General features: G+C 43.2%; 1 protein-coding gene across 2 annotated transcripts in view; it reads left to right on the top strand.

Moving 5' to 3' along the window:
• Window positions 1-3,894: 3,894 nt before the first annotated feature.
• The window catches only part of SMAP1 (small ArfGAP 1), a 240,703-nt gene continuing 217,013 nt past the window's right edge, over window positions 3,895-27,584 (top strand). Inside the window, exon 1 of one of the 2 annotated variants that reach the window (XM_007070547.4) lies at window positions 3,895-4,492. In XM_007070547.4, the coding sequence (XP_007070609.3) occupies window positions 4,375-4,492 (118 nt within the window). In that variant the 5' untranslated portion in view covers window positions 3,895-4,374. The remainder of the gene's footprint in view (window positions 4,493-27,584) is intronic. The other variant, XM_037894289.2, reaches the window with a different exon arrangement.

A 27,584-nucleotide genomic window follows, 5' to 3' on the forward strand; every position in this document is an offset into this window, starting at 1 on the left:
GGGGCTCATTCTGCAAGGAGGCTATGCCCCTTGGGATTTCCCATGATGATGGTGTTCAGATGATGCAGTCACAGCTTGGAATTTATTGACTAATATATTTTAATACCAGATGCTGAGTCTCCTCTTTATGGAAAAGAGGAGGAGGAGCAGGGAGAAGAAGAGGGATAATTTACTTCTGATGATGCAGTCAACAATGAACTGTTAATGGTGACTAAGAGGGGAGGTTTCAGAGTAGCAGCCATGTTAGTCTATATCCTCAAAAAGAAAAGGAGTACTTGTGGCACCTTAGAAACTAACAAATTTATTTGAGCATAAGGTTTCGTGAGATACAGCTCACTTCATCGGATGCATTCAGTGGAAAATACAGTGGGGAGATTTAAATACACAGAGAACATGAAACAATGGGTGTTACCATACACACTGTAACAAGAGAGATCAGTTAAGGTGAGCTATTATCAGCAGGAGAGCAGGAGGGTGAGGGCCGGGAAACCTTACAACTCATATCTGTCCTGGGATCAGCTACCAACTGGTTGCAATGATACAATATTTATAAATCATAGATCTTTAATTTGTGTTCTACTTTATAATTATGACTTCAATATGTGAAAAAATTTAGTGAAACCTTTGGGAAAGATGAAGCATAATTTTGTCACCTTTATGTAAATACAGTTTTCCAAGTTTTTCCAAGTAGTGTTCATCACTTGGTAGTGTCTCTGCTCGCCTCTGTATTCCTGGTTCTTTGAATTATATAAAAAAACTGCACTGTATTAATTGATGCATAATAGGTAAAATTATAAAGATGTATAGCTATTATAAAGTATAAGCACAAGGAACCAGAGATAAGGTTGAGCTTTTAAAACTTGAACTCTGCACTTTCTGATTTTTGCATCCTTGAATTTTTAAAAATCTTGTTGTATTTACAGTATTGCATGGAATTTCCTTGGGGTTTTGTGTGTGTGTTTAGCAAACAAGGATAATAATAGAAACTCCCAATGTAGCTGTAATTCCAGGACCTAGAAGTAACTTGCTTCCTGAACCCTCCTTCCTTTGAGTGAGGGTTTTGAACCCTCCTTCATTTGATGTTTATTTATCAGCTTTAGTATTACACCAGAGATTACAGTGTCACACCTATTTAATGTAACAACTGTGTACTTGATGAATGCATCCTTATTAAGTCAAATTTATGCAAATACTGTTCTGATTTAGCAAAACACTCACTGAGAATCTGGGAGTATTTCCCAGTTTGGTAAGTATGCTATTGTATTATTTAGACAACAACTAAGATCACAAAATATTTCACAAATTGTCCAGATTTAGCACCACTGTAATGGCTTGTGGTGCGAAGGATAGCAGCCACTGACAGGTGGGGAGAAGAGATTTTGCATGACTGCAGCAAACTTTTGCACTTACCAAATGCACTTTGGTCTCTTTAACATCTATATCAGAGCAAACTACGGCCCGCGGGCCACATCCGGCCTGCGGACCCATCCTGCCCAGCCCCTGAGCTCTAGGCCAGGGAGGCTAGTCCAGCCCCTACCCTGCTGTCCCCCCTCCCTCGCAGCCTCGCTGTGCCGCCAGTGCTCTGGCCTGCTGTTCCTACCGGTCAGCATGGCAGCGAGCTCCTGCTGCTCTGAGCAGCATGGTAAGGGGCAAGGGATCCCGGGGGGCAGTCAGGGGACAGGGAGCTGGGGGGCGGGGGGGGGTTGGATGGGGCGGAGGTTCTGGGGCGGGGTGGTCAGGGGATGGGGAACTGGGGGGATTGGAAAGGTGTGGGAGTCCTGGGGGACGGTTAGGTGCCGGGTGTGGATACGGGTTGAGGCAGTCAGGGGACAGGGAGTGTGTGTGTGTGTGTGGGGGGGGGGGAGGGTGGGGTTGGATAGGTGTGGGAGTCCCAGGGGGCCTGTCAGGGTGTGTGTGTGGGTGTCCCGGGAGGGGGCGGTCAGGGGACAAGGAGCAGGGGGGATTGGATGAGTCGGGAGTCTTAAGGGGAGCAGTCAGGGGGCGGGAAGTGGGAGGGGGCAGATAGGGGGCGGGGCCAGGCTATTTGTGGAGGAACAGCCTTCCCTACCTAGCCCTCCATACAGTTTCGCAACCTTGATGTGGACCTTGGGCCAAAAAGTTTGCCCACCCCGATCTATACACAGAGCTTCAGTTTTTAAGATATTGGCTGAAAAATGTATGCAGTAAGCTACCTGGAAGTCATTTTCTGTATCTTGAAGATGAAGGGCCTGAGCCATCTCTGTGTGGATTTGTATCTCTGGCTAAATTATTTCAAACCTGTTGGTTGAGTCACAAAATCAAAGTAATTCTGCAAAGCATAGTTTATTCTGATAATATCCTGTCCTTCTCTAGGCTCTGAAAAAAAGACAGCAGAGCTAGGATACAGGGAGTGATGTTTGTACTTCCATGTCCTTCTTTAAGCTGCAGGGAGAACCTAATAGTATACATAAAGCATTCTATTTTCAAAGTGCTATTCAAATATTAACTAAATTTTCCTCTCAGCCCCACTGTGAGGTCGGTAGATAAATCAGTACTGTTTTACTGATGGCAAGACAGGCTCTTAGAAATAAGACCCTCATTTTCAGAGTTTCTGAGCACACAGAGATTTCCTTGACTTCAGTCTGAATGGGGAACTTGACACCTCTGAAATTCAACCAAGTCCTAAGTTAATTGCCCAAGGTTGGATAAGTAGGCATTAGAATCTGGAATTAAACCAAGATTCTTGATTGTTAAACCAATGGCTAATCCACTGGGCCTCAGTGCCTTCAAGACAATATGCTTAACTGTTCTGTCTCACTTTCCCAATTCATACAGTTTAAATAATATTTTGTGTTTATATAATGCTTTTTAAATAAATGGTCTGTATATCTGAGAGCATTGCAAGGTAGGTAAGTATAATTATGTCCATTTTAAAGAAAGGAAAACTGATGTACATAGAAGATAAGAGGCTTTCCCAAAGTCAGTCAAAAAATTCTAGCTATGTGCTTTAATGCATGTTTAAGGTCACAGCAAACCAGTGTCAAAAACAAGGTTGGAAACACTCAGGTGTCCTGAGTCCTAGGTCTTAATAATCAGATCATGTTTTTACCAGGCACTTTGTGGGTGCTTGCAGACATGGCAACTCCCGAATCGTAGAATGTCAGGGTTGGAAGGGATCTCAGGAGGTCATCTAGTCCAACCCCCTGCTCAAAGCAGGACCAATCCCCAATTTTTGCCCTGATCCCTAAATGGCCCCTTCAAGGATTGAGCTCTCAACCCTGGGTTTAGCAGGGCAATGCTCAAACCACTGTGCTATGCAGCCCTCCCTCCATCCCAAATCTGACCAATCTTATTTTATAGCAGTAGGGTGGAAGGAGAGGGAAAGTGAATACTAAATTCTCCCATGCTTGTGCCTCTGGGGTCCCATTTTCATTGATAGTGGTGATGCACATAACCTATAGCTGCCCCTGCAGTTGGGAGGCATAGGGGTGGTGTGAAAGGAGTGACAAAGGTGAAGATGGCAGGAGAGGAAGGGAGCACATGAGCCACCAAGTCATGGCATTTGATGATTTTCTTGACACTCTACGTTTAAAAGACACACGAGGCATGAAACGCTCAGCTTTTGTTTAAAAACGCTTCTAGCCCTCATAATCGTGAAAAAAGCTTGAAGACCTCAGTAACTAGATCACAATCTGTTTGTCTAAAGCCTCGTGATTTTTAAGCCAGTCTCCTGCAGTTTGGGGTCTAACCAATGCATTTTGAATGGTTGCTAAGACTGTGCCTCCTGCAAACGTCTAAGGTTATGCCAGACTAATACTGCTCGGGAATCGGCGGCTTTGAAATATACCCGCCTGGGAGACCCCACCTCCCCTTGGAGTTAACAAGGCGTGTGGAGAGAGCATGAGGCTCCGCCCCCTCAGCGCCGCCCCTCGCCGCTGCGGCTGTCGCTGCAGGTAGCCGGCACCCGGCGCAGTCAGCGAAAGAGGCTCGAGCCAGGCCCCGCCCCCGCCGTCACAGAGGTGCGTCCGGATCTTGGTTAGGCGTTCACCTGTGGGCGGATGGATACGTGCGATGGTTTGCACTCCACCTCTAATTTAAACACACTGGGGGATCTTTTTGATCTCAGTTAAATCGGTGAGGCTGCGAGCGGCGCGGGAAGGCCATCAGGCAATCTCATGGTGCAGGAGCTCCTGGACTCTATTGTTCCAAACCGGGGACTATTTTCTTATGCTGGGTTGGACGCGTTACTCGGCCGGGAAGGCTTGAAGGCGGATGTAGCTGCAAGTAGTTCCGGTTGAGGAAGTCTCTCTGCAGCCGGCTGCCGGTGCCCGGTTGCGGGAAGGTTGGAGCGGAGCCGGTCTTCGCTCTGCGAGCGCGTCGGGATTCGCCGCCGCCATGTCGACCCGCTCGTGCCGGGAGAAGGCGCAGAAGCAGAACGAGCAGCACCAGGCCATCCTGGCCAAGCTGCTGCGGGAGGAGGACAACAAGTACTGCGCCGACTGCGAGGCCAAGGGTACGGCCGGGCGGGCGGACGGGGAGGGGCCGAGGGTGCTGGCAGTGCCCGGGCGGGGCCGCGGGCTCCGGGGCGATGTGGAGCGAGGGCCCGGGTGGGCGTGGGCCGGGGTGACTCCCTGCGGAGGAGCGGGGCCGGGGTCCCGGGCAGAAGGCAGCAGAATGGGAGCTCTCCGCTGCGCCGGCGGCCGGTAGAGCGGAGCAGCCCCCGGGGCGGCTGACTTCTTGGGACGCGGTGTGTGGGGCAGGTCTCGTTATCGGCCACTGCCCCGGGCCCGAAGGCGGAGTCCGGGATGGCGAGCGGGCTTTGCTCTGGGCGGGCCGGGCTGGCCGAAGTGGGGGTGTCGGGGGAGGTCGGTGCTAGGTGGTTACCACCAGTGCTGCGTGCCGCGTTCCTGTGAGGCGCTGGAAACGCTCCCGGGGCTCCTGGTTTGCGGGAGAGCCGGCCAATCTCTGCCCGTGCTAATGGCTGAGTTGAAGTTCTTGTGGGGTATGGGCCTACGAGTACACTGGGCCCAAATTGCTTCCTGTAAACAAGCTGCAGTGAGGAAAAGAGCTGGGATTTGAACGGTTGCTGCAAAAACCGGTTGGACGGTTGATGCAAATCGATCATCTTTTCGTTTAATTGTAAACTAATTTTTGTTTCCCTACCCACGTGAGATGTAGTTCGATTATTCCACAATCAGGAGAAAGCCCCTTGGGGTTTTTTGCAGTCTCTGACCTAGACCTTTCTTGGAGTTTCACTATTGCCCTTGCTTTCTAATGGACAGAAGTGAATCCTGTTTCAGTGGGTTGGTGGTTGGTCAGTGCACAGCATCAAGAAGCTATCTCTTTAACATCCGGTACAGACACTATTACTTGAAGTGTGAATGTTGCAACACTAGAATAAGGTGATATGTGTTTTAAAAAGTAATAACTTAATTGCCTAAATGCTGAATATTTAAGGTCTAATGTGTATAAGACTCATCTTCATTAACAAAATATTTAGCAATATTGGTTTGAATGATGTGATGTGTGAAATTTAAGGTTTATTAGAGCATGGTCAGGCTTAAAACAGGGAAATTATTTTGTCCAAAAGTGACAGACTGCGTACTTTGTTTCCTTTACTCTGAATCTTGTATCATACATTAAAAATGTAAAAATATTTATATAGTGGGTAATATAATAAAAGGCATAAAATAATTTTGGTCATTACCTTGTTTGAACAAGTGTGATACTAGTCCTTTGTATTGGCTCAATAATCAACTGCTCCATTGTGACAGCCATAGCTATGATGGTCAGGACAGGGACCTGAACTGGGCATCTCCTAAGATGAAGCGTGAGACTTTACAGTTTGAGCTAGAGGACTAATTTCAATAGCCAGGAGCTCTGTCAGATTTATATCTTTTTGTGGATCAGCCATGGGGTGGAGAGAAAGGGAGAAATACTTAGCACACACCAAACTCTGCATTATTTAAGCTTTTCTAGACAAGTATCACATTAAACTGTACAGCATGTAGCACAAAGAAACCCCAATCTTGACATGAAATAGCTTTTATGGAAACATAGAACTAGTGGTGGAAAAGACCTATGTCATCTAGGTTTCCTTTCCAATGCACGATTGTTGAATACTTGCTAGTGTTCTGTCGGTAATGTTATCTCTTTTCAGTAAGCTATGACCATTTTCTGGCTATTGTCCTCCCCCCTTCCACCTCCATTTCCAGCTTTTTCTGGCCTCAGGCCTTCGATCAGTCCCTCGTAAAGCCACATGGGTAGTTTTGTTTCTTACATTTTTTCAGAAGGTATGTGGTATGTTTGTGACATTCTGCACTCCATATTTACCATGGTGATGTAATTATAATGTGTTTTGTAGGAGGTATGCTTTGCAAAGTGTCATTCTAAGTCTTGATCAGCTAACCATTAATATCTCATTGTATTGTATGTGCTGTCGTATATGAAGTTTTGCTATGTACGTGTTACTGAAAGATGTTGTAAAGTTGAAGACACCCACAACTAGCCTTTCAAGTACAACAGTGAAGAAGCTAGACAGTGCTAATGGCCTGTCAACAAAGACAATGGACTATAGAAGACCTTATCCTTCCCTGGGGACTCCTAGGCAGCCTATGGATAATGGCTGCTATGACTCAGTAAGGCATGTGACCAGGTCATATGATACTGAACACCATTTTGGTACCTGTACTTTTCCACAAACTGGGCTGGGAACCGGGCTTGGAAGAAAGGGGTTCCCACCATATGGAAAAACTATATAAGGGGGAAGTGACCTCATGACTAGGACTCACTCCCCTACAAGACAACATCTGGAAACACTGGAGAAACAAAGACTGAACTGGGGCGGGGAGGGGGGTCCCAGCGGGTAAGAAGAAAGCCCAGCCTGTGTAAGGAGGCTAAAACCTGCTTCTGCCATGAGTCAGAGTGAGAAATTGCTGATTCAAATCCTATCCAGTTTGTATGAGACTTAGATTGAAATTTTTTTTTGTTTGCTGTCACTTAATCTCCCTTTCTGTAGTTAATAAACTTGTTTTGTGTTTTATCTTAACCAGTGTTCTTGAGTGAAGTGTTAGGGAATCTTAGCTCTGTTAACAAAGGCTTGTACATATCTCCCCCGCATTGAGGAAGAAAGGGGACTACTTGCACCGTACAGACCCCTGTGCAGTGGTATAATACTGGGTTTATGCTCCAGTAGCGGTGCAAGGCTGGGGAGCTGGGAAATTGGCCGGTACCTTTATTGTTGGTCCGTGAGTGGCTTAGGTAAAGCACTCGGGTGACTTGGTTGGGTGTGTGGCGCCATCTGCTGCCGTTTTGGGTGATAACAGAGGGTGGCTAGGTCTCCTCATCAGAGCAGTGTGAGAGAGACCAACCCAGCTGAATTGTTAGGGGGCACAGAGGTTCCAACAGATCTCAGGCTGCACCTTGAGGGTACCACCCAACTCCATGTTGTGCTTGTTAGTATTCACTGTCTCCTTCACACTTGCGGATTTTAATTCTTAGCGCCTAAATGAGTCTTTAATTTACAAAGAGTGTAGTAAATTTGTTTCCTAACCACCATAATGTAGATTTCTTAGAGCTCCAGAATTTGATTACTTGAAACCTTACACCTTTGTACTTCGACTCGGTCTTCATCAAGCACTGCTCTCTTTAATCTCTGCTGAGTTCCTCCTCTTCGATAATCATCTTCTCTTTCAGTTGCCTGTTATACCACCACCATGCCCTCTCACTTAGTCTTTATGTCCAGGTTCTGGTCTCTCTCTTCTCTTCCATTAATAGGGCTGCTGATTCTGTCCGTGCTTTTCTCTCTTTCTCCCTCCTCTCTCCCCCCACCCCCTTTGACTCTTTGGTGCCTGTCTTCCATTGCAAGGTCCATCCTGCCAACCTGCAGCCCTGATGCACCCTTAATATCTGTTTCCTCCTCTTCTGCTCTTGCAGTGCACGGTGTCTCTTGCAGAAATCCCATGACCAGGCTGACATTCTCCACTACAAATTTATTCTCTCCTGTTTCAGTTCTGCCGTCTTCAGAGCTAAACAGCTCCGGGTCTCAAGTTAAATGAATTCCGCACTTGCAATCCTGGTTACCATATATCCACCTTGGGCACGTGCGCTTGCTCGCTCTCTCTCTCTTTTGTGCACAGAAGCTTGCAGATTTCTTCCAAGAGAAAATTGACAAAATACAAGATTATCTTCCCCCTTGGCTTGGCTTGCTTTCTCTTCCCTTCTCTTCCCTCCTACAATTCTCTTCTCCCTGTCACAGATGCAGAACTTTCTAATGTACTCTCTTCCTCTAATCCTTCCAATGGCCCCATCCCAGTGGAACCCGTTAATCTGATCTAATTGGGACCAGGGCTAGATTGGATAATCAGGAGAATTGGCAAAGAGCTTTCTATCCCTTATTTCAAGATGGGGGTAGGGTGGCGTCAGCCCTGGGTGGCTGGTGATTTGGTTAGACTGACCAGATGTCCCGATTTTATAGGGACAGTCCTGATATTTGGGGCTTTGTCTTATATAGGTGCCTATTCTCCCCCCTCCCCCCCATCCCAATTTTTCACCCTTGCTATCTGGTCACCCTAGGTTGGGTTAATATGGAGAGCTGGATAATGGAGTCTCTGATAAATGGGGTTCTACTGTATATCAGTAAAACATTGTGTTCAATTGATACCTATATAGATTGTGGATAGGGAAATTAAAGTTCAGCATTTCATTTCAATTGCAGAAAAATGGATTTTTGTTTCATCATATAGTTTATTTTTTTAATCATGGGGAAAACTAGGATCCTTGCTGATAATTTATCACTGGTGTACAGCATCTGTCTTAGTCTTTAATATAAAGAGAGGAAAATCTATCATATCCCTTAGTAAGTTGTTCCAGTGGTTAATTACCTTAACTGTTAAAATTTGTACTGTATTTTTCCAGTTTGCATCTGTCTTTTTTTTTTACAGCTATTGGATCTTGTTATATCTTTGTTTAATGGATTAGAGCCCCCTAAAATCAGAAAATTTCTCCTCATGTAGGTACTTACAGACAGGAGGTGCTTCTTAACTTTCAAGTAGGTGATGATGTCTGGTACCATGTTCCCCCTTTTTTTATATTCTGAATGAATTCTCTGGCAAAAATTCAATTCAAAGTGGTTTCTCTTGTAGTTGGGGTATCTATATCCAGATGTACATTTAACTTGTCACTGCTAAAATAATGGAAAATAAGTATCAAGTTCCCCAAAAGGGTTTTGAGGGATTTTTATACCCAGCAACACTGGATTCGCTACTGGTTTCTCCTGTCCACAAGAAGACTAAATAGTCTAAGAGCATGTCTAAAGACAGCATAAGATCACTTCTGCTTAAGTAAATAGCCTCTGATCACAGAAGTCTCTTGCAGTGTAGGATGAATCTAAAACTCTTCACACCCTAAGTTGGCTTCCCAATCTTTGCTGATGCATGACTTATGATCCCTTGCATTAATCATGACCTGGTCTTCTTTCCATGTACCTGATGTGAATATTTAGATCTAATCTTCTGTGGCTGAATAGTAGGAATTCTACGGTGTTCTGTAGGATATTTATTACTATTATTGTGATATTAGCCCCAGCACATGGGACATGGCGTTGTGATGGTTTTCATAGAATATCAAGGTTGGAAGGGCCTGCAGGAGGTCATCTAGTCTAACCCCCTGCTCAAAGCAGGATCAATCCCCAATTTTAGCTCCGATCCCTAAATGGCCCCTTCAAGGATTGAGCTCTCAACCCTGGGTTTAGCAGGCCAGTGCTCAAACCACTGAGCTATTCCTTCCTCCTAAATTATCAGGACCATGTCTGAACATCATTTCATATACATTTTGAATGAGGAAGTCTGCATTTCACAGGGAATTCCTTTTGCCAACAGGATGTCTTCTGAGATGCTAAACACTATAGTTTATAGAATAAACGATGTCATAGCTGAACAATGATAGCTTTGTAGCTACTGATGTTGTACCAGTCTTCTGGAATTACTCCAGATTTGCAAAACCTATTAAAAACCAACGACAGTGATGTAGAGTTGCTCTGCTAGCTCTTTTAGACCTATGTTCTAAAATGCTTACCGGCTTCTACTGATTGAAAGATGTTTTAAATTTATACATGGTATTTTACTTTTTATTCTAATCAACTAGGAAGGATGTATTTAATTATGAATGTCATATACATTATTTCCAAATACAGAACAAATATTTATTGAGCATGTTGAATTTGATTCATTGATATTTTATGCAATTGCCATCTAATAACAAATGGACCTTTTCCATTTCCTTTTGCCCAGCGCAGGTCCATTCTGTGCACTGAATGAGGCAAGAGTCCCGCTGAAAAATAGCGTGTCAATACGTAACTAAAGATTATGCTATAATGCGTATGCACAAATGGGCTGAATTAAGGTTGCACAAGCAAGTTTAATTCAGCATTTCCTAATTTTTCAGTTCTTGATTTTGCAACCTTAATGTTTTTAATGTAGCTTTTGCTTGTTAATTTTGCAGTTGAACGGTGTTCTTTTTGCACATAAAGAATGTAATCTGGTTATGGCTTGCACCTGAGCAGTCACTTTGCACTGCAGTTAGTCATCTTCACTTTTTAAAGGTCTAATACAGAATATTTTCTAGTTGCCCTATTCTTTGAGTGGGCAATTAATTACTGATTTAAAGAGCTGAGAATTGCAGGGTTCTGTTCCCAGAATCAGGCACAACAGAATTCAGGTTATCAAGTTGTGTGTAGTTGGGAACCCTGTAGTGCACAATGACACCACTCGCACTGAGGACAAAGCAAAGCTTTAAACAGTTTTATTAGCACAACTAATATAGCTGCAAATACTCCAAACCACATAAAAAGGTAGCAGAAATATAAAGTTAACCTAATATCTTGTACAATTCCTTATGTATTCTCAAACCCTTTCTTGGGGCTCTGGCGGTAAGAGACAAGTGGCCATCCATGAAGGTCCTACCTTCTCCCTGTCATGGCAAACGAGTCTAATGGTCCAGATCTCCCCTTGCAAGGTGATCTGGCCTATGTAGGTCCTTATAGTTGCCATAAATGTTCACACAAATGCCCAGCCTCCTTTGTCCATATTTAGCTTCCTCACCCTAATAATGCTGGGAAGCCCTTAATTTGTAGGTTGTACTTATGATTTCAACTTATCATTCATTGCCAAGGCAAGTTTGTGGATAAGCGTCTGCCAATGTTTCTATCATAAAAATATCCAAGCCTAGTTTTAGTTCAGTGTTCCTGTGGTTACCTGGTTTCATTTTGTACAAACTCTGCCCTAAGCACATGTTCCCAGTTTGCCAAAACGCAGGGTGACTGGCCACCTATGGTAAGGCTCACAGGTCTCAAAGCCTTATGCTAACTGCTTAAGCAAATTCCTTGCGGGATAGGCCTGTTGGTGTCTAAATAAAATGCTAAAGCTAGCCCTGTGGGCTGTAGATTTGTATATAATACTCTGTGTTAGAAAACTATTGTCTAACTTGAGTTTCTAAGCCATTAGAATTGCACGGTTAGAGGCTGTCATAAACATACAGCTAAGGGTAGCACAAAATCCCTCCTGAGCAGCTGTACTGAATCATTACCTGTAAGGGGTTAAGAAGCTCAAATAACCTGGTTGGCACCTGACCAAAAAGGAAAGATACTTTCAAATCTCGGGGCTGGGGGAGGGGAAAGTTTTGTTTGTGCTCTCTTTGTTGTTCACTTTCTGGATGGAGAGAGAGACTAGGCAGGAAAAACATCTCCTGAAAATATACCTGAAATGAGCATCTAAGATTACAAAAATTGTAAGTAAGGGAAAGGAGATGCATTAGATTATCTTTTGTTTTAAGTTGTGAATTTTCCCTATGCTAAGAGGGAGTTTTATTCCTGTTTTTTGTAATTTTAAAGCTGAGCCTAGAGGGGAATCCTCTGTTTTTTTTAAATATTTTTATTACCCTGTAAGGTTACCTTCTATCCTGATTTTTGCAGGTGTGATTCTTTTACTTTAAATAAAATTCTTTCTTTAAGAACCTGATTGATTTTTTCAGTGTCCTAGAGACAAAGGGTCTGGTCAGTACTCACATTATTTTTAAGCCTCTCCAGGAAAGGGGGTGAAGGGGCTTGGGGGAATATTTTGGGGAACAAGGGACTCCGTGACCCTTTTCCTGAATTTTTGTCTAAATCACTTGGTGGTGGCAGCAGTACTGTTCAAGGACAAGGAAAAGATTTGTGCCTTGGGGAAGTTTTTAACCTAAAGCTGGTAAAAAGCTCAGGGAGTCTTTCATGCGGGTCCCCACAACTGTACCCCAGAGTTGAGTGGGGAGGGAGCCCTAACAGAGGCCTTTGGTCCAGACATTCAGAAGCTCAGATTTATAGAATCAGAGAAATGTAGGGCTGGAAGGGACCTCAGGAGATCCATCTAGTCCATCCTCTGTAGTGAGGCAGAACAAAGTATACCAAGACCATCCATGTTTATCTAACCCATTCTTATAAACCCCCAACAATGGAGATTCCACAACCTCCCTAGGTAGCCTATTCCAATGCTTAACCATCCTTCTAGTTAGCTTTTTCCTGATATCTAACTTAAAACTCATTTGCTACATTAAATGCTACCCTCAATAGACAAGACATGGAGAACAGTTGATCACTGAGCTCTTCAGAAACACATTTTCAATTTTTGAAGACTGATAATGTCTCTCTACATCTTCTCTTCTCTAAATTAATCATGCACAATTATTTAACCCTGTCCTCATAGGTCAAGTTTTCTGAGCCTTAAGTTAGCTAACAAGGTATAGTCTCTGGTCCAGAAAGATCAGTGTGTTTACCAGAATCTAGTTTGACTGGATCCTGACTAGATGCTACTGTAACATAGTATAGCTTTCAAACTGAAATCTAAGGCTCATTTTCTTAACTGCTCTTTAGATATGGATCACTCTCCAGTTCATCTTTATAGATTATACATTGTATTGACTTTGCTTCTGCCAAACTCTCAATCTTTCAGTCCTGGATCAAGAGAGGTTGCTGTGAGGTTCCTGTCTACTTTATAAAAAAAAAAAACACAAACAAGGCCCGTTATTTCGCTACTCTGTGTCTACTCAGCTGAGCAAAACATGTGTGAACAGTATATCGTTAAACTTGTCTTGCCTACCATAATGCTAGTTAAGCCAATATTTTAATTGTTCTAGTCTTCAAAAATGTATGGATGACTCTAAATTCTGTGGAATTTCAAGTTTGAACAAAACCACTACAACATAAACTTAGTTACTGAATGAGCAGACTGGACACGCTCCATAGGAGCTCATTCAATATTTATCTCCACACAGATCCAGAATGTTCCAATGGGGAGAGAGATTTCCTATCTGGCACCCCAGCTTCTAAAAAGTACTGAGGGTGAGCCATTGCCCATCTCAAGGCACAGCAAGGTCTTAGCCATAGGAGTCTCTTGGACTTTTGGGAAGTGTTGTCCGTTATCTGGATTTGTCCAGTGAACACTTCTTGACAGAAATCCCCCTGGAAAAGGCAGGTCAAGTCTAGCAAATAGTACTGTTTCCCTTTCTATAAGGACATTAATGGGATTGCTACGGAATCTTGGGAAAACCCAAATATTAGCCCTCCCTTAAGTTGGGCATTCCTCCAATGCATAAACAAGGCAGTCTCCTTGTCAGGCTAGACAAGGTCCAAGAGAAAAAGGTCAAATTTAGATTATACCTTGTTGCACTCGTTTTGGAGTTTAAATCTTTTTACCAAAAAATAATTAAAAAAAAAAAAATTACTTTCTCTGTATCCAGCCCATACGCTTCTTAGCTTTCAGTCAAGGTGAACTTTTTGGTGGCGATCTCTTGCTGAGAGGGTAGCCTCCTTTGATGGTAATCTGACCCATGGAAAATTTTGTTAGCACCTAATTCAGGGTTTCTACAAATATCTGTTTTGTGCTGTTCAAGGTACAAAAAAGAGAGATTTGCCACTTTGCTGTGTACCTACATTTAGGGAATTGAGTCTCTGGGTGTAAGGGCCCTTTCTTCTAGAGGCTCTTACACAGCTTGATAGTCTGCTTCTGTGGAGCATATCTTCTGGGCCAGTGATCTTGCAAACATTCTATCTGACATGGCAGAATTGATCTCTAATCCTTTGTGTGCAAAATCTTAAGGGTTATGGTCTAAATCGCCTCCTCTTTTCAACTGTTTTGGTGAGTCTGCCCAGGGTTCACTTGGGATACTATTAGGTATAGCTCAGATTCCACAATGATACTTTTGTCACAGAAAGCAAACCTATCTTTTATTTTTCAATGCAGACAACTACTCTGGAAGCCCCACCTCGATATTAATGTACAATACTGGTAATCGGCTTATCTGGTGTTAGGCCTCCTGCCTTTCCTTACCTGTCTTGGTGTGGGATTTTGTAATACTCTCACTCTTACTCCTGGATCTGGGTACAACATCCTGTTTATGCCAGCTGCTTATTACTGTGCACGTCTAACTAGATGCATGCATCTCTCTTCCCCTGTGGGAGCTTGTGACCACCAGCCACCTTAAAACAAGTATGTTTTGTTAGCAAATTGTACAAAGTATTAGATTTCAAAACAGCCTTCATGCATATGTAATCTAATCCTAGTTTTTATGCTTCACTACAAGTTTCTACCGTGAGTTACTGGAAAAGAATCGAGCCAACTTCCTTTTAGGAGGCCAAGATGGTCTTGGGATCCAGGTCTGGTCTCTGTCTTCCAGAGAGTGTCCCTTGGTTAGTTTTCCCCCAAAATAGAAAATTGCTTTTCTTGAAAAGCCCTATTGCTAAATGGGCTTTGTTACAAGGCCTTGAGGTTGATTCTTTTTTCTGTGTCTGTTTTTTCCCAATCTACTAACCAGGCTTTTTAAGAGTACAGGTGAGTCGCATCCTACATGCATTTAACTTAGGCGAATTCAACTATATGTGCTTGGCAAAAAAAAAAAAAAAAAGGAAAAGAAAAACAAGATACCTGTAAATAGTGCGGGCGATTCCGCCCACCATTCCACTCAATGAGCGTGTGCCCCGGAGTGAGCATGAGATGGGAGATGTGAATCTGCTGTTCCCTCATTTGGTCTCGGTTCCCACGTGCCTCTCATAGTATGAGCATCTCGCCTCACTGAGTGTGATTCTAGTGTTTAAAGATACGTATTTTTCATACAGCGTGGCCCCTACACGCAAGTCAACTACTTCATCTGGTCCTCAACCGAAGAAACAGCGAACCGTTCCAACACTGGAGGAAAAACTGGCTGTGTTAGACTTATTGAGAGATGGTATGTCGGTCTGCAACGTGGCGCGTAAATATGGCCGCAACGAATCTAGCATCCGTGCTATCAATATTTGAGAGAGAAATTCATCAAGCTGTTGCATGAAGTGTTCCAATAACTGCTAAGGTGACGAGCCAGGTGCGTGATAAGACTTTAGTGAAGAGTGAAAAGGCATTAAACTTATGGCTGGAAGACATGATCCATAAATGCGTGCCTATCAATGGCAACACATTGCGAGAAAAGGCTCTTAGCCTCTATGTGCTGTTCAGACCTCCTGCTGAAGAGGGACAGCCTTCTGATGAGAAGGAATTCAAAGCCAGCCAAGGTTGGCTTAACAGTTTTAGGAACCACTTCAACCTCCAAAACGTGCAGACTACTGGTGAAGCTGCATCTGCCAATGAAGAGGCAGCAAAAGCCTACCCCGGACAATTAAAGAAAATCATAGAAGAAAACGGCTATCATCTTCTGGAACAAGTTTTTAATGCTGACGAAGATGACAAGGAACAGGAAGAGCCAGCAAGTTGGAATTTTCATAAATTTGCTGAAGTGTTCCAAGCTGTGAAACACTTGAATGATTTAATTTCTGAATACGATCCCTCTATGGAACGAAGCCTCAATCATACGTAGTATTACAGGCGGTTTGAGACCATATCAAGAGATGTTTGAGCAGCTCAAGAGACAACGGCGATAGTTGCCGATCACCATGTTTTTCAAGGAAAAACAACCAGCAGCAGATGAGCTTACGCAATCAACTTCTTGAGCTGAACCAGAGCCAACACTTCATCTACAACTCGCTCTCCGTCTCCTGGATTGTCATCAAGCCCTGACCGACACCCTGTAATTAAAAATACAGTACTGTAAAATTATATTTTGCATATGTACTCTTTATTATATACTGTACATTATACATTTATACATTATTGTACAGGGTTGTATACACAACCATGTACAGTATACTTTACTTTATGGGCGATTTAAGGGATTTTCAAGGGTAATTTTGCCTATACGAGATTTTGCCTTATGCGCTGACTTTAGAACCTAACCCCCATGTAAGATGCGACTCCGCTGTATTACATTGTTTGGCAGTTACACACATTCAGCCTTACTGGTTTGCAGTCTATCCTTGTGACTGAGTTGGGGAAGTGTGCTGAACATGTCTGCTCCTGTGGGCATGCCGGCCTACAGTCTCAGGAATCCTATTCATGAAACATGCTTTAGGGAAACAGATCAATGTTCATTACAAAACATCCCCACATAAGTCACAGAAGGCTAAATGAAACAGCTTTTTAGTTTAGGCCATGCCCAGTTGACTTTTACCCTTGCCTTTAAGACTCTTGTGAGAGTCTTTGGGGGATTGTCAGAGGGTGGCACAAGTTTCATTCCCCTTGTCGCTGGGCCCTGTGTTTGGGCTGGCCAAAGAAAGGGTCTCAGATGCCTCTGGCAGATGCTCCACCCGCATTTTTATTTAGTGGCTGTACAGTCCCCATTCCCCCAACAACGGTCCCCGCTCTGATCCCTCATTGGGTTCTCTGGCCTTTGAGGCTTGTGTCAGCCAGCAGAGACAGAGCCACCACCCTCCTATCTTCCTGCCTGGCTCGCCCCTTTCCTGAGCTCTTCCCTGAGTTTATATGCTTTCCCAGTCATCAACCCAGCGGCTTCCAGTAGGCTCAACAGATCACACTGAGCCTGCCTCATTAGGGCCTGCAGCTGGGCTCCCTGGTAAGGGTCCTGGCCATACACCTGGCCACCCTAAGGGAAGCAGGGGGAAGCCAGCTGTTTAGCAGGGCACCCAAAGATTTTATACCTCTACCCTGCAGCAGGGATCATAGATTATAAAGCCATAAGGGACCACTGTGATCATGTCTAATGGAGGCCATAGGACTTTGCTGAACTATTTTCTGTTTGAACTATAGAATATTTTTGAGGGGGGGGGAGGAATCTGATCTCAATTTGAAAATTGCCACTGCGGGAGAATCTACCACATCCCTTGGCAAGGTGTTTGAATGGTTAATTACCTTCATAGTTAAAATTGTGTGCCTTATTTCTGGTCTGAATTTGTCTAGCTTCAGCTTCCAGACTTCATTCTTGTTGCATCTTTTCCTGCTAGACTGAAGAGCCAATTATCAAATATTTATTCCCTATATGTGGGTACTTCTAGACTGTGATTGAGTCACCCCTTTACTGTCTCTCTGTTCAGCCAGATAGTTTGAGCTCTTTGGGTCTATGACATTGTACTCTTTATGTTTATGGAAATATGCTTAAGTGTAAATATAACATAACGGAAAAATGCTTTATGCTAGATATGCCATGTAACACATCTTTGCAAAGGTTATGATCTACTGAATATATTCATCCTATTAGTATGCATGTATCATTTTTATATCTGAAGTTATGAGCATTGGCTCTATGCTTGTATTTGAAGTGTTTTGTGTAGGAAACACGTAAGGGAGGTTTGGCCAACATATTGCGAAGGCACTATTCAAGTAATGGGGAGTATGTAACTAACAGTAGACTTTGGGAGACGCCAATCCACATCTGAGCTTTCCTGGGAATATTCAAACTAACATGTAAACAATGGCGTCGGCCTGCAAAAAGCTAAATGATTCATGGACACGTGACTTGCCCAGGTGGCTACAGACTCTATCTTGTTGCTGTGATTTTGCATAGAAGAACAAAGGGGTTTCCGCCCACGAGAGGGAATATAAAAGACACTGGAAGCCTCTCCATTTTTATCTCCAGCTGGCTCAAGAGATGGCCTCTCCATCCCCAAAGAGATGCCCATAAGAAACTGGAACAAAGGAGTGTTACTACAGGGGTGAGAGTGATTGCTGGACCCAGGCCATAAACTACAATGTTGTTCTGAAAAGGATTATACCTGAGAACATCTAGGGTGAGAAGTTAATATTTTTAATGAGATCCTTAGTGTATTGACTTAGTCTTGCGTATTTTGATTTATTTTACTTAGGGCTTGGCTACACTTGTGAGTTACAGTGCATTAAAGCAGCCCTGGGCACCCTAGTTCAGTCCCTGTCCGCACTGGCAAGGCACGTAGAGCACTCTGACTCCATGGCTAGAGCGCTCCTGGTACTCCACCTTGGCGAGAAGATTTAACGCTTGTTGCGCAGTGGCTGAAATGCCCGGGCGTCAGTGTGAACAGGGTTTTGCATTATTGCGGTCTGATCAGCCTCCAGAAACGTCCGATAATCCCCTTAAGTCAAGCGGCGACTCTTCTCATTGTTTTGAACTCTCCTAGGAATCAGAGTAGCAGCCGTGTTAGTTTGTATCCGCAACAGAACCACTAACCCAGGAACCTATCCTTGCAACAAAGCCCATTGCCAACTGTGCCCACATATCTATTCAGGGGACACCATCACAGGGCCTAATCACATCAGCCACACTATCAGAGGCTCGTTCACCTACACATCTACCAGTGTGATATATGCCATCATGTGCCAGCAATGCCCCTCTGCCATGTACATTGGTCAAACTGGACAGTCTCTACATAAAAGAATAAATGGACACAAATCAGATGTCAAGAATTATAACATTCATAAACCAGTCGGAGAACACTTCAATCTCTCTGGTCACTCGATTACAGACCTAAGTGGCAATTCTTTAACAAAAAGACTTCAAAAAACAGACTCCAAGAGACTGCTGAATTGGAATTAATTTGCAGACTGGATACAATTAACTTAGGCTTGAATAAAGACTGGGAGTGGATGCGTCATTACACAAAGTAAAACTATATTTCCCCATGTTTATTCTCCCCCCCCCCCCCGCGCTGTTCCTCAGATGTTCTTGTCAACTGCTGGAAATGGCCCCACCTTGATTATCACTACAAAAGGTCCCCCCCCCCCCCCGCTCTCCTGCTGGTAATAGCTCACCTTACCTGACCACTCTTGTTACAGTGTGTATGGTAACACCCATTATTTCGTGTTCTCTGGGTATATAAATCTCCCCACTGTATTTTCCACTGAATGCATCTGATGAAGTGAGCTGTAGCTCACAAAAGCTTATGCTCAAATAAATTTGTTCGTCTCTAAGGTGCCACAAGTCCTCCTTTTCTTTCTCCTAGGAATGCGGATGTGCCCTTTGAACACTCCGTTTCTGACTGCCGGCTCCGAGACAAAGCAAGCCGTTGCTGTAGAATGCTGTGTGTGAAGGGGGGAGAGAGGCCGGGGGGGAGGGAGGGTCTGCTGCTCTCTGACCTTACAAGACAGTATGCTGGCATGTTTTCAGCCCCCCAAAAACCCCCTCTCTCTTCCCCCCACATACACACAATACACTCCCTGTCACACTCCACCCCCCCCCCATTCGAAAAGCATGTTGTAGTCAATTGCATGCTGGGATAGCTACCCATAATGCACTGCTCCTAATGCCGCTGCAGATGTGGCCACGCCAGTGCGCTTGAAGCTCAGTGTGGACAGATTGTAGCGCTTTCCCTCCTGTGCTCTACAAAGGCTGGTTTATAAAGCACTCTACATCTGCAAGTGTAACCATACCCTTAGTAACTTACCTTGTTCTGTCTGTTACTTGGAACCACTTAAATCCTACTTTTTATACTTAATTAATAAACGAAAGTGATTTTATTAACACCGAGTCAGTAACTACTATCTGGGGGAGCAAACGGTTGTGCATATCTCTGTGTGACAGAGGGCGGACAATTTTGAGTTTTTACCCTGTGTAACATGGGTGGTCAAACTTTTTTTTTTTTTTTTTTTGGCTTGAGGGCCACATTGGGGTAGTGAAACTGTAAGGAAGGCTGTGCCTCCCCAAACAGCCTGTCCCCTCCCACTTCCTGCCCCCCTCAGAACCACTGACCCCCCCACCCCTAACAGCTCCCCTGGAACCCCATCCCCATCCAACTGCCCTGACCCCTATCCACACCCCTGCCCCCTGACAGGCCCCCCGGGACTCACATGCCTATCCACCTCCCTGCCCCCTTACCATGCTGTTCACAGCAGTAGGACTTGAAGCCGCACCACCCAGCCAGAGCTAGCCACGCAGCGAGCTCAGGCTGCAGGGGAGGGAGGACAGCGGGTGAGGGGCCGGGGTCTAGCCTCCCCAGCCTGGAGCTTAAGGGCTGGGTAGGATGGTCCAGCAGGCCGGATATACCTCTGGGCTGTAGTTTGCCCACCTCTGCTGTATAAGCTTTTGTCAAGGTTCCTTCCCCACTCTGAACGCTAGGGTACAGATGTGGGGACCTGCATGAAAACCTCCTAAGCTTATCTTTACCAGCTTAGGTCAAAAAGTTCCCCAAGGTACAAAATATTCCACCCTTTGTCCTTGGATTGGCCGCTACCATCACCAAACAAATACTGGTTACTGGGGAAGAGCTGTTTGGAAACGTCTTTCCCCCCAAATACTTCCCAAAACCTTGCACCCCACTTCCTGGACAAGGTTTGGTAAAAAGCCTCACCAATTTGCCTAGGTGACTACAGACGCAGACCCTTGGATCTTAAGAACAATGAACAATCCTCCCAACACTTGCACCCCCCCCTTTCCTGGGAAATGTTGGATAAAAAGCCTCACCAATTTGCATAGGTGACCACAGACCCAAACCCTTGGATCTGAGAACGATGAAAAAGCATTCAGTTTTCTTACAAGAAGACTTTTAATAGAAATAGGAGTAAATAGAAGTAAAGAAATCCCCTCTGTAAAATCAATATAGTAGATACCTTACAGGGTAATTAGATTCAAAACATAGAGAACCCCTCTAGGCAAAACCTTAAGTTACAAAAAAGATACACAGACAGAAATAGTTATTCTATTCAGCACAATTCTTTTCTCAGCCATTTAAAGAAATCATAATCTAACACGTACCTAGCTAGATTACTTACTAAAAGTTCTAAGACTCCATTCCTGGTCTATCCCCGGCAAAGGCATCACACAGACAGACACACAGACCCTTTGTTTCTCTCCCTCCTCCCAGCTTTTGAAAGTATCTTGTCTCCTCATTGGTCATTTTGGTCAGATGCCAGCGAGGTTACCTTTTAGCTTCTTAACCCTTTACAGGTGAGAGGAGTTTTCCTCTGGCCAGGAGGGATTTTAAAGGGGTTTACCCTTCCCTTTATATTTATGACAGCTTTATACAGAGTAAAATGGATTTATTTGGAGTTTGGATCCCACTGGCGTCAAGGTGCTGGAGATGAGCACTTGCTAAGCTGTTTTCAGTTAAGTCTGCAGCTTTGGGGATGTGGTTCAGATGTTGGGTCTCTGTTGCCACAGGCTTGTGTGTCTGGCTCTACAAGGTAGGGTTCTGGAGTCCCAAACTGGCAGAGAAAACTGACTCAGAGGTAGTCTCAGCACATCAGGTGACAGTCCCAAGTGGGTCTCTGTGGGTCTGTCTCCAAAAGATTGGAAAACATGCCTTATAATCCTTTTTGAGACTCTTCTCTGAACCCTTCCAGTTTATGAACGTCCTTGAATTGTGGGCATCAGAACTGGACACAGTATTCAAATACTGGATGCATCAGAGCCAGATAGAGGTAATATCTTTCTAGTCCAGTGGTTCTCAAACTTTTGTATTGGTGACCCCTTTCACATAACAAGCCTCTGAGTGCGACCCCCCCCCCCCATAAATTAAAAACATTTTTTAAAATGTATTTAATACCATTATAAATGCTGGAGGCAAAGCAGGGTTTGGGGGGGAGGCTGACAGCTTGCAACCCCCCATGTAATCACCTTGCAACCCCCTGGGGGGTCCCAACTCCCAGTTTGAGAACCCCTGTTCTAGTCCTACTTAAGATTCTGCTGCTTATGCAGCCAAGGATTGCATTGGCCCTTTTGGCCACAGCACTGCACTGGGAGCTCATGTTCAGTGGCTTATCCTCTGTGATCTCCTACTCTTTTCTGTCTCTCTGTCTTTGTCACTGCGTCCCAGAATAGAGACCCTCATCCTGAAAGTATGGCCTACGTTATTCGTTCTTAGATGTTGACCTTACGTTGAGCCATGTTGAAATACATGTTGTTTGCCTAGCTTACCAAGTGATCCAGATTACTCTGTGTCTGGTCCTCTTCATTATATACCACTTCCCCCCCCAATCTTTGTATCCTCTGCAAACTTTATCAGTGATTTTGTTTCTTCCAGATCATTGATAAAAATATTAAGTAGTGTAGACCCTGAGGTGTTTGTATGGGACCCCACTAGAGAAACACCGACTTGATTTCCCATTTACAATTACATCTTGAGACCTATCAGCCAATTTTAAGTCCATTTAATGTATGCCCTACTGACTTTCTTGTTCTAGTGTCATAGTCAATGTCAGGTGGTTTCAAGTCTAATTGTCAAATGAAAGGAACAAATACTAAATTAATATGGGCAACTTGGGCGATATGGTTAGAGAGCTTAGTTTGCCTGTGATGTAGAGGAAGCACTAGGCAATGTTCATTTTAGGATTTACTTAGGCCCGGATCCTGCCATCAGATCTGTGCAGTGGGCCCTTATGCCAGCGTGGAGCCCCACTGAAGTGATTGGGGGGCTTCATCTGGGTGCCAGTCTCCCCGCACAGATTAGAAAGTAGGACCAGCTCCTTAGCTTGTTGGAAGGAAATTTAAGGGTTTTATAAGAGTGAAGCAACTTAACTGCTTGTTCAATAAGTACATCATGGAGTATTGTCAATCACATATTGAGTTCTCTCTAAATACCTAATCTAAAAGTATGTTTAGAAATTGTCATGCTTAGTTTGTGCAATCAAAAGTGAAAATACAGGCAGTCCTTGGATTTACGACGACATTGGTTCCTGAAAATTGCGATGTTAGTCGAAACGTGCTGCCCACTTCAATGTGGGAGTGGGCGTCGTAAAGTTGAAACCAATTGTAAGTCGAATCAGGATGTCAATTCAGACGCATCGTAAGTGCTGTTTGTCGAATGTCGTAAAGTCAAGAACTGCCTGTATCAAGTATTTGAGCCAATGGAAACAGGATTAAAGATTATGATGGGAGTTGTTTCACAGTAAATATCTGGCATCTTCAGACATTCATTTTGGCTGAGACTGTTACATGCTCCTTGCTAGTTATTTTCTTATGATTAGCCAGCTTAGCAGAACTGGCCAAAAACCAGCGTAGCTACCGTGTTTTTAAAACATGGTAAAATGTCTTTATAGAAACAAACTAACCAGGGTGGATTTGATCACTAGGAAGATTCGATTTGATCATGGATTTCTACATAAAAGTGCATTCTTGTTGGTTGGTATAACCTTAATACATGTTCTTCACAACTCAGAGATGTAGGTTTCATTTTTAGAAGGTACACACTATACATTTTTAAAGTGATTTATTTTGAAAACTTAGATTAGTTTTACAGCAATATCAGAAAATGAATGATTGCTTATTTCATTTACCAAAGGTAATTGAAGCAGGTATTTATGAAGTCCTTGGGAGGTGAACTCTCTCCAATTCAACAGGTTAATCATTAATATTTGGAGGATATCCTTGCCATGCTGTGTTAGGAGGAGAACATCACCAGACACATTTAAATTTTTATTTAACTAAAATGTTAAGTATTCTGGATTTTTTTTTCAACAGCAAACATATTTTAACAAAACAAGCATATGAATTTAGTTAAACATTCAAGTTTTTTAAAATCAGATTTTTGTTATAATTGTTAACTAAAATAGTATATATTTTTAAAAAAAAGACTGTCAGCCAGGGCAAAATCAGAAACTTAAAATATTGGCTTCTGCAGCTAACTCAGTCATCTTCACCTTCATTTTCCTGGGTACACGTCTGGCTCTGTTGATCATGTTTCCTTATTTCCTCGTGCGAGCCAGACGTGTACCCAGAAGCCTCCTACTGCAAGACAAGCCTAAGAAAGAAACCAACAGAACTCCACTGGCCATCATATACAGTCCTCAGCTAAAACCTCTCCAACGCATCATCAGTGCCTTGGGAGGCAGGCCAGTCCTCGCCCACAGATAACCCGCCAACCTGAAGCATATTCTCACCAGCAACGACACACCACACCATAGTAACTCTAACTCAGGAACCAATCCATGCAACAAACCTCGATGCCAACTCTGCCCATTTATCTACACCAGCGACACCATCACAGAACCTAACCAGATCAGCCACACCATCACCTTTTCATTCACCTGCACGTCTGCCAATGTAACATACGCCATCATGTGCCAGCAATGCCCCTCTGCTATGTACATCGGCCAAACTGGACAGTCCCTACGTAAAAGGATAAATGGACACAAATCCGATATTAGGAATGGCAATATACAAAAACCTGTAGGAGAACACTTCAATATCCCTGGACACACAATAGCAGTTTTAAAGGTAGCCATCTTGCAGCAAAAAAACTTCAGGACCAGACTTCAAAGAGAAACTGCTGAGCTTCAGTTCATTTGCAAATTTGACACCATCAGCTCAGGATTAAACAAAGACACTGAATGGCTAGCCAACTACAAAAGCAGTTTCTCTTCCCTTGGTGTTCACACCTCAACTCCTAGAAGAGGACCTCCTCCTCCCTGTTTGAACTAACCTTGTTATCCCTAGCCTGATTCTTTCTTGCATATTTATACCTGCCTCTGGAAATTCCTACAACATGCATCCGACTAAGTGGGTATTCACCCACGAAAGCTTATGCTCCAACACGTCTGTTAGTCTATAAGGTGCCACAGGACTCTGCCGCTTTTATGAAATTTTAGTTTGTACTGACTGTTTTAGTTTTACAACAGGCTACATAAAAGCACTTAAGCAAATATCTAGATGAGTTGATGTACCCTCTGGAAGACCTCTGCGTACCCCCAGGGGTACGTATACCCCTGATTGAGAATCACTGTTCTAAAGTACACTTGTAATCTTCATGCAGCAAATTTACTGGACCACCAGGTGGCGCCAACTATCAAGTCAACAAATGAAGGTTGCCAATAAGAGGCTCATCTTATGCTTTGCTTTTGTATGGTATTAATCAGAATCTGGGAAGAGGAAGCAAGAGAAAATAGAAGGAAATTTTGGTTTAAGGCTTCAAAGGGTAGGAAGGTGATAGCCATGTTAAGTGTAGGAGTGAAAGGAGGAATTGTAGAATGATAGTAATTCTTGAATTCAATGGGCCAAACCTATAATAATAATAATAATAAAAAATAATAATGGAGGATTATTTTAAAGCATTTTTTCCTATTTTTATCAATTATCACAGTTGTGGGATATTATGGGGGGGGGAGACAATTTAATGTGTACATATTAACATTGATGCTTTATAATAGTTAAAACATGAGTTGTTAATATCCATGTCAAAATATGCAAAGTAAATATCCCTAAATCAAAGTCTAAGTTCTCAAGCACCATTTTTCTTTCTTTACCCCTCTCGAAGTTTTGGGTGTACAGTACACACAGTGAAATTGATGTTTACTGACTTTTACTGATAAAAAAAATAATAGTCTAATTATAATTGCTTTTGAAATTGCTATAGACTAACTTCTCTGTTCCAATATGCCCAGTGTTTATAACAACTAGCAGGCTTGCAACATTTTTTATGAATATTTAAAACCACCTGTAAGATACAGGAAATATACAGCATCCCGTGTCTCTATAATACAATAAAATCTATTTAAACCTAAAATCTTATTGACAAGCAGATTCTTCATTAGAATAAAAAGAAATGCATATTTCAACAACAAACCCGCTTGTTTGCCTCTGTTTTGCAGGGAGCTGGTAAGCTGTTCGTTAAGTGCAGGCACAACAGAACAGCAGCTCTGAGCAGCCAGAAATGAAAATGAAATTTTATATAATGCTCATAGACTTGTAGGTCAGAAGGGACCATTATGATCATCTAGTAGTCTGACCTCCTGCACATTGCAGGCCACAGAACCTTACACACCCACTCCAATAATAGACCCCTAAACTCTGAAGTCCTCAAATCATGATTTAAAGACTTCAAGTTACAGAGAATCCACCATTTCAACTAATGTAAACCTGCAAGTGACCTGTGCCCCATGCTGCAGAGGAAGGCGAGTGGCTCAGCCAAAAGAATGTAACTTGGGGGACCTCTGGGAAAGGAATTTTTGAGAAGTCATGAGATGAGGAAAATGTTGAGTGTATGAAGTCAGGGGAATAGCACTGTCGTGCTCTCTGTTTCTGTATCTGCTTGCATTTGCTGTGCACAAATTTGCTTTTGTGGCATCTCCTGGTGTGTAAATGAGTACTACTTTGATTTTGGTGGGATTTTTTTCTTATCCTTTTCCCATTTTGTTCCTTCCAGTACTTCAAGTTGTTTCCTCTTTCCCTTTATAGATAGACCCCACTCTGTTCCAGTGTTCCTTGCCAGTATTTACTGTTCCTTCTCAGTTTTCTGACTTTGTGCTCTGGGAAGTGCACTTTGTTTTGTGTTCACACCTTGATCCCTTCTAACAGTATCTAACCATATCTGTTGCTTTGCTTAGTTATTTGTTTTGGATAGAGATGGAAGTGGAAGGTTGATCAGAAGGAAGAATTAAGACAGTGGACTAGTATTTGGCCTGTGTAATGCTTTCATTCACATAAATCGGGGGCCAGTGCACTGCTTCACACCTGCAGTATAGACCATGTTAGTGGTAAGCTTTGGGTTCAAATATAATCTATATGCAATGATTCAATATTTTTTTACCCTGTGAATATTTTTTTAAAAATCATCAAGGCAAAGGGTAAGCAAATAGACTTTGTGCTTGTCCTGGTAAATGGTTGACAATCTTTCAAGGCTGGTTATTTGGATAATGGTTTCCTCTTTGATTGATCTGATGTTGGAATGATGCCTGCAGAGTCAGATTAGGTCTAAACTAAAAACTTGTTGTCAGTATAGTAATGTCAGTTAGGGGCATATTTTTTGGCAATATTTCTGTGTTGGCAAAAGCTGTTATGTAGATGCAGGTATGCCAGCATAAAAGTGCTTTTGCCAGTATAGTTTATTTTGCTCAAAGGTATACTGGCAAAAGTATTCTTTTTTGCCTATATAACTGGTCAGGTGTTGGAAAGACTGACTTAATAGAAATACATTAAATCTTAATCTATCAAAACAAGATTCTAGACAATAGCAGAGCCAATGCAAGCACTTCCTTCTCAGTTAACATGACCTGTATCACCTAGCTCAGGGATAGGGAACCTGCGGCACATGTGCCAAAGGCGGCACGTGAGCTAATTTTCAGTGGCACTCTCACTGCCCGGGTCCTGGCCACCGGTCCGGGGGGCTCTGCATTTTAATTTAATTTTAAATGAAGCTTCTTAAACATTTTTAAAACCTTATTTACTTTACATACAACAATAGTTTAACTATATATTAAAGACTTACAGAAAGAGATATTCTAAAAACGTTAATGTATTACTGGCACGCTAAACCTTAAATTAGAGTGAATAAACGAAGACTCAGCACACCACTTCTG

Source organism: Chelonia mydas, chromosome 3 (assembly GCF_015237465.2).
Source record: "Chelonia mydas isolate rCheMyd1 chromosome 3, rCheMyd1.pri.v2, whole genome shotgun sequence".
Lineage (NCBI taxonomy): Eukaryota > Metazoa > Chordata > Testudines > Cheloniidae > Chelonia > Chelonia mydas.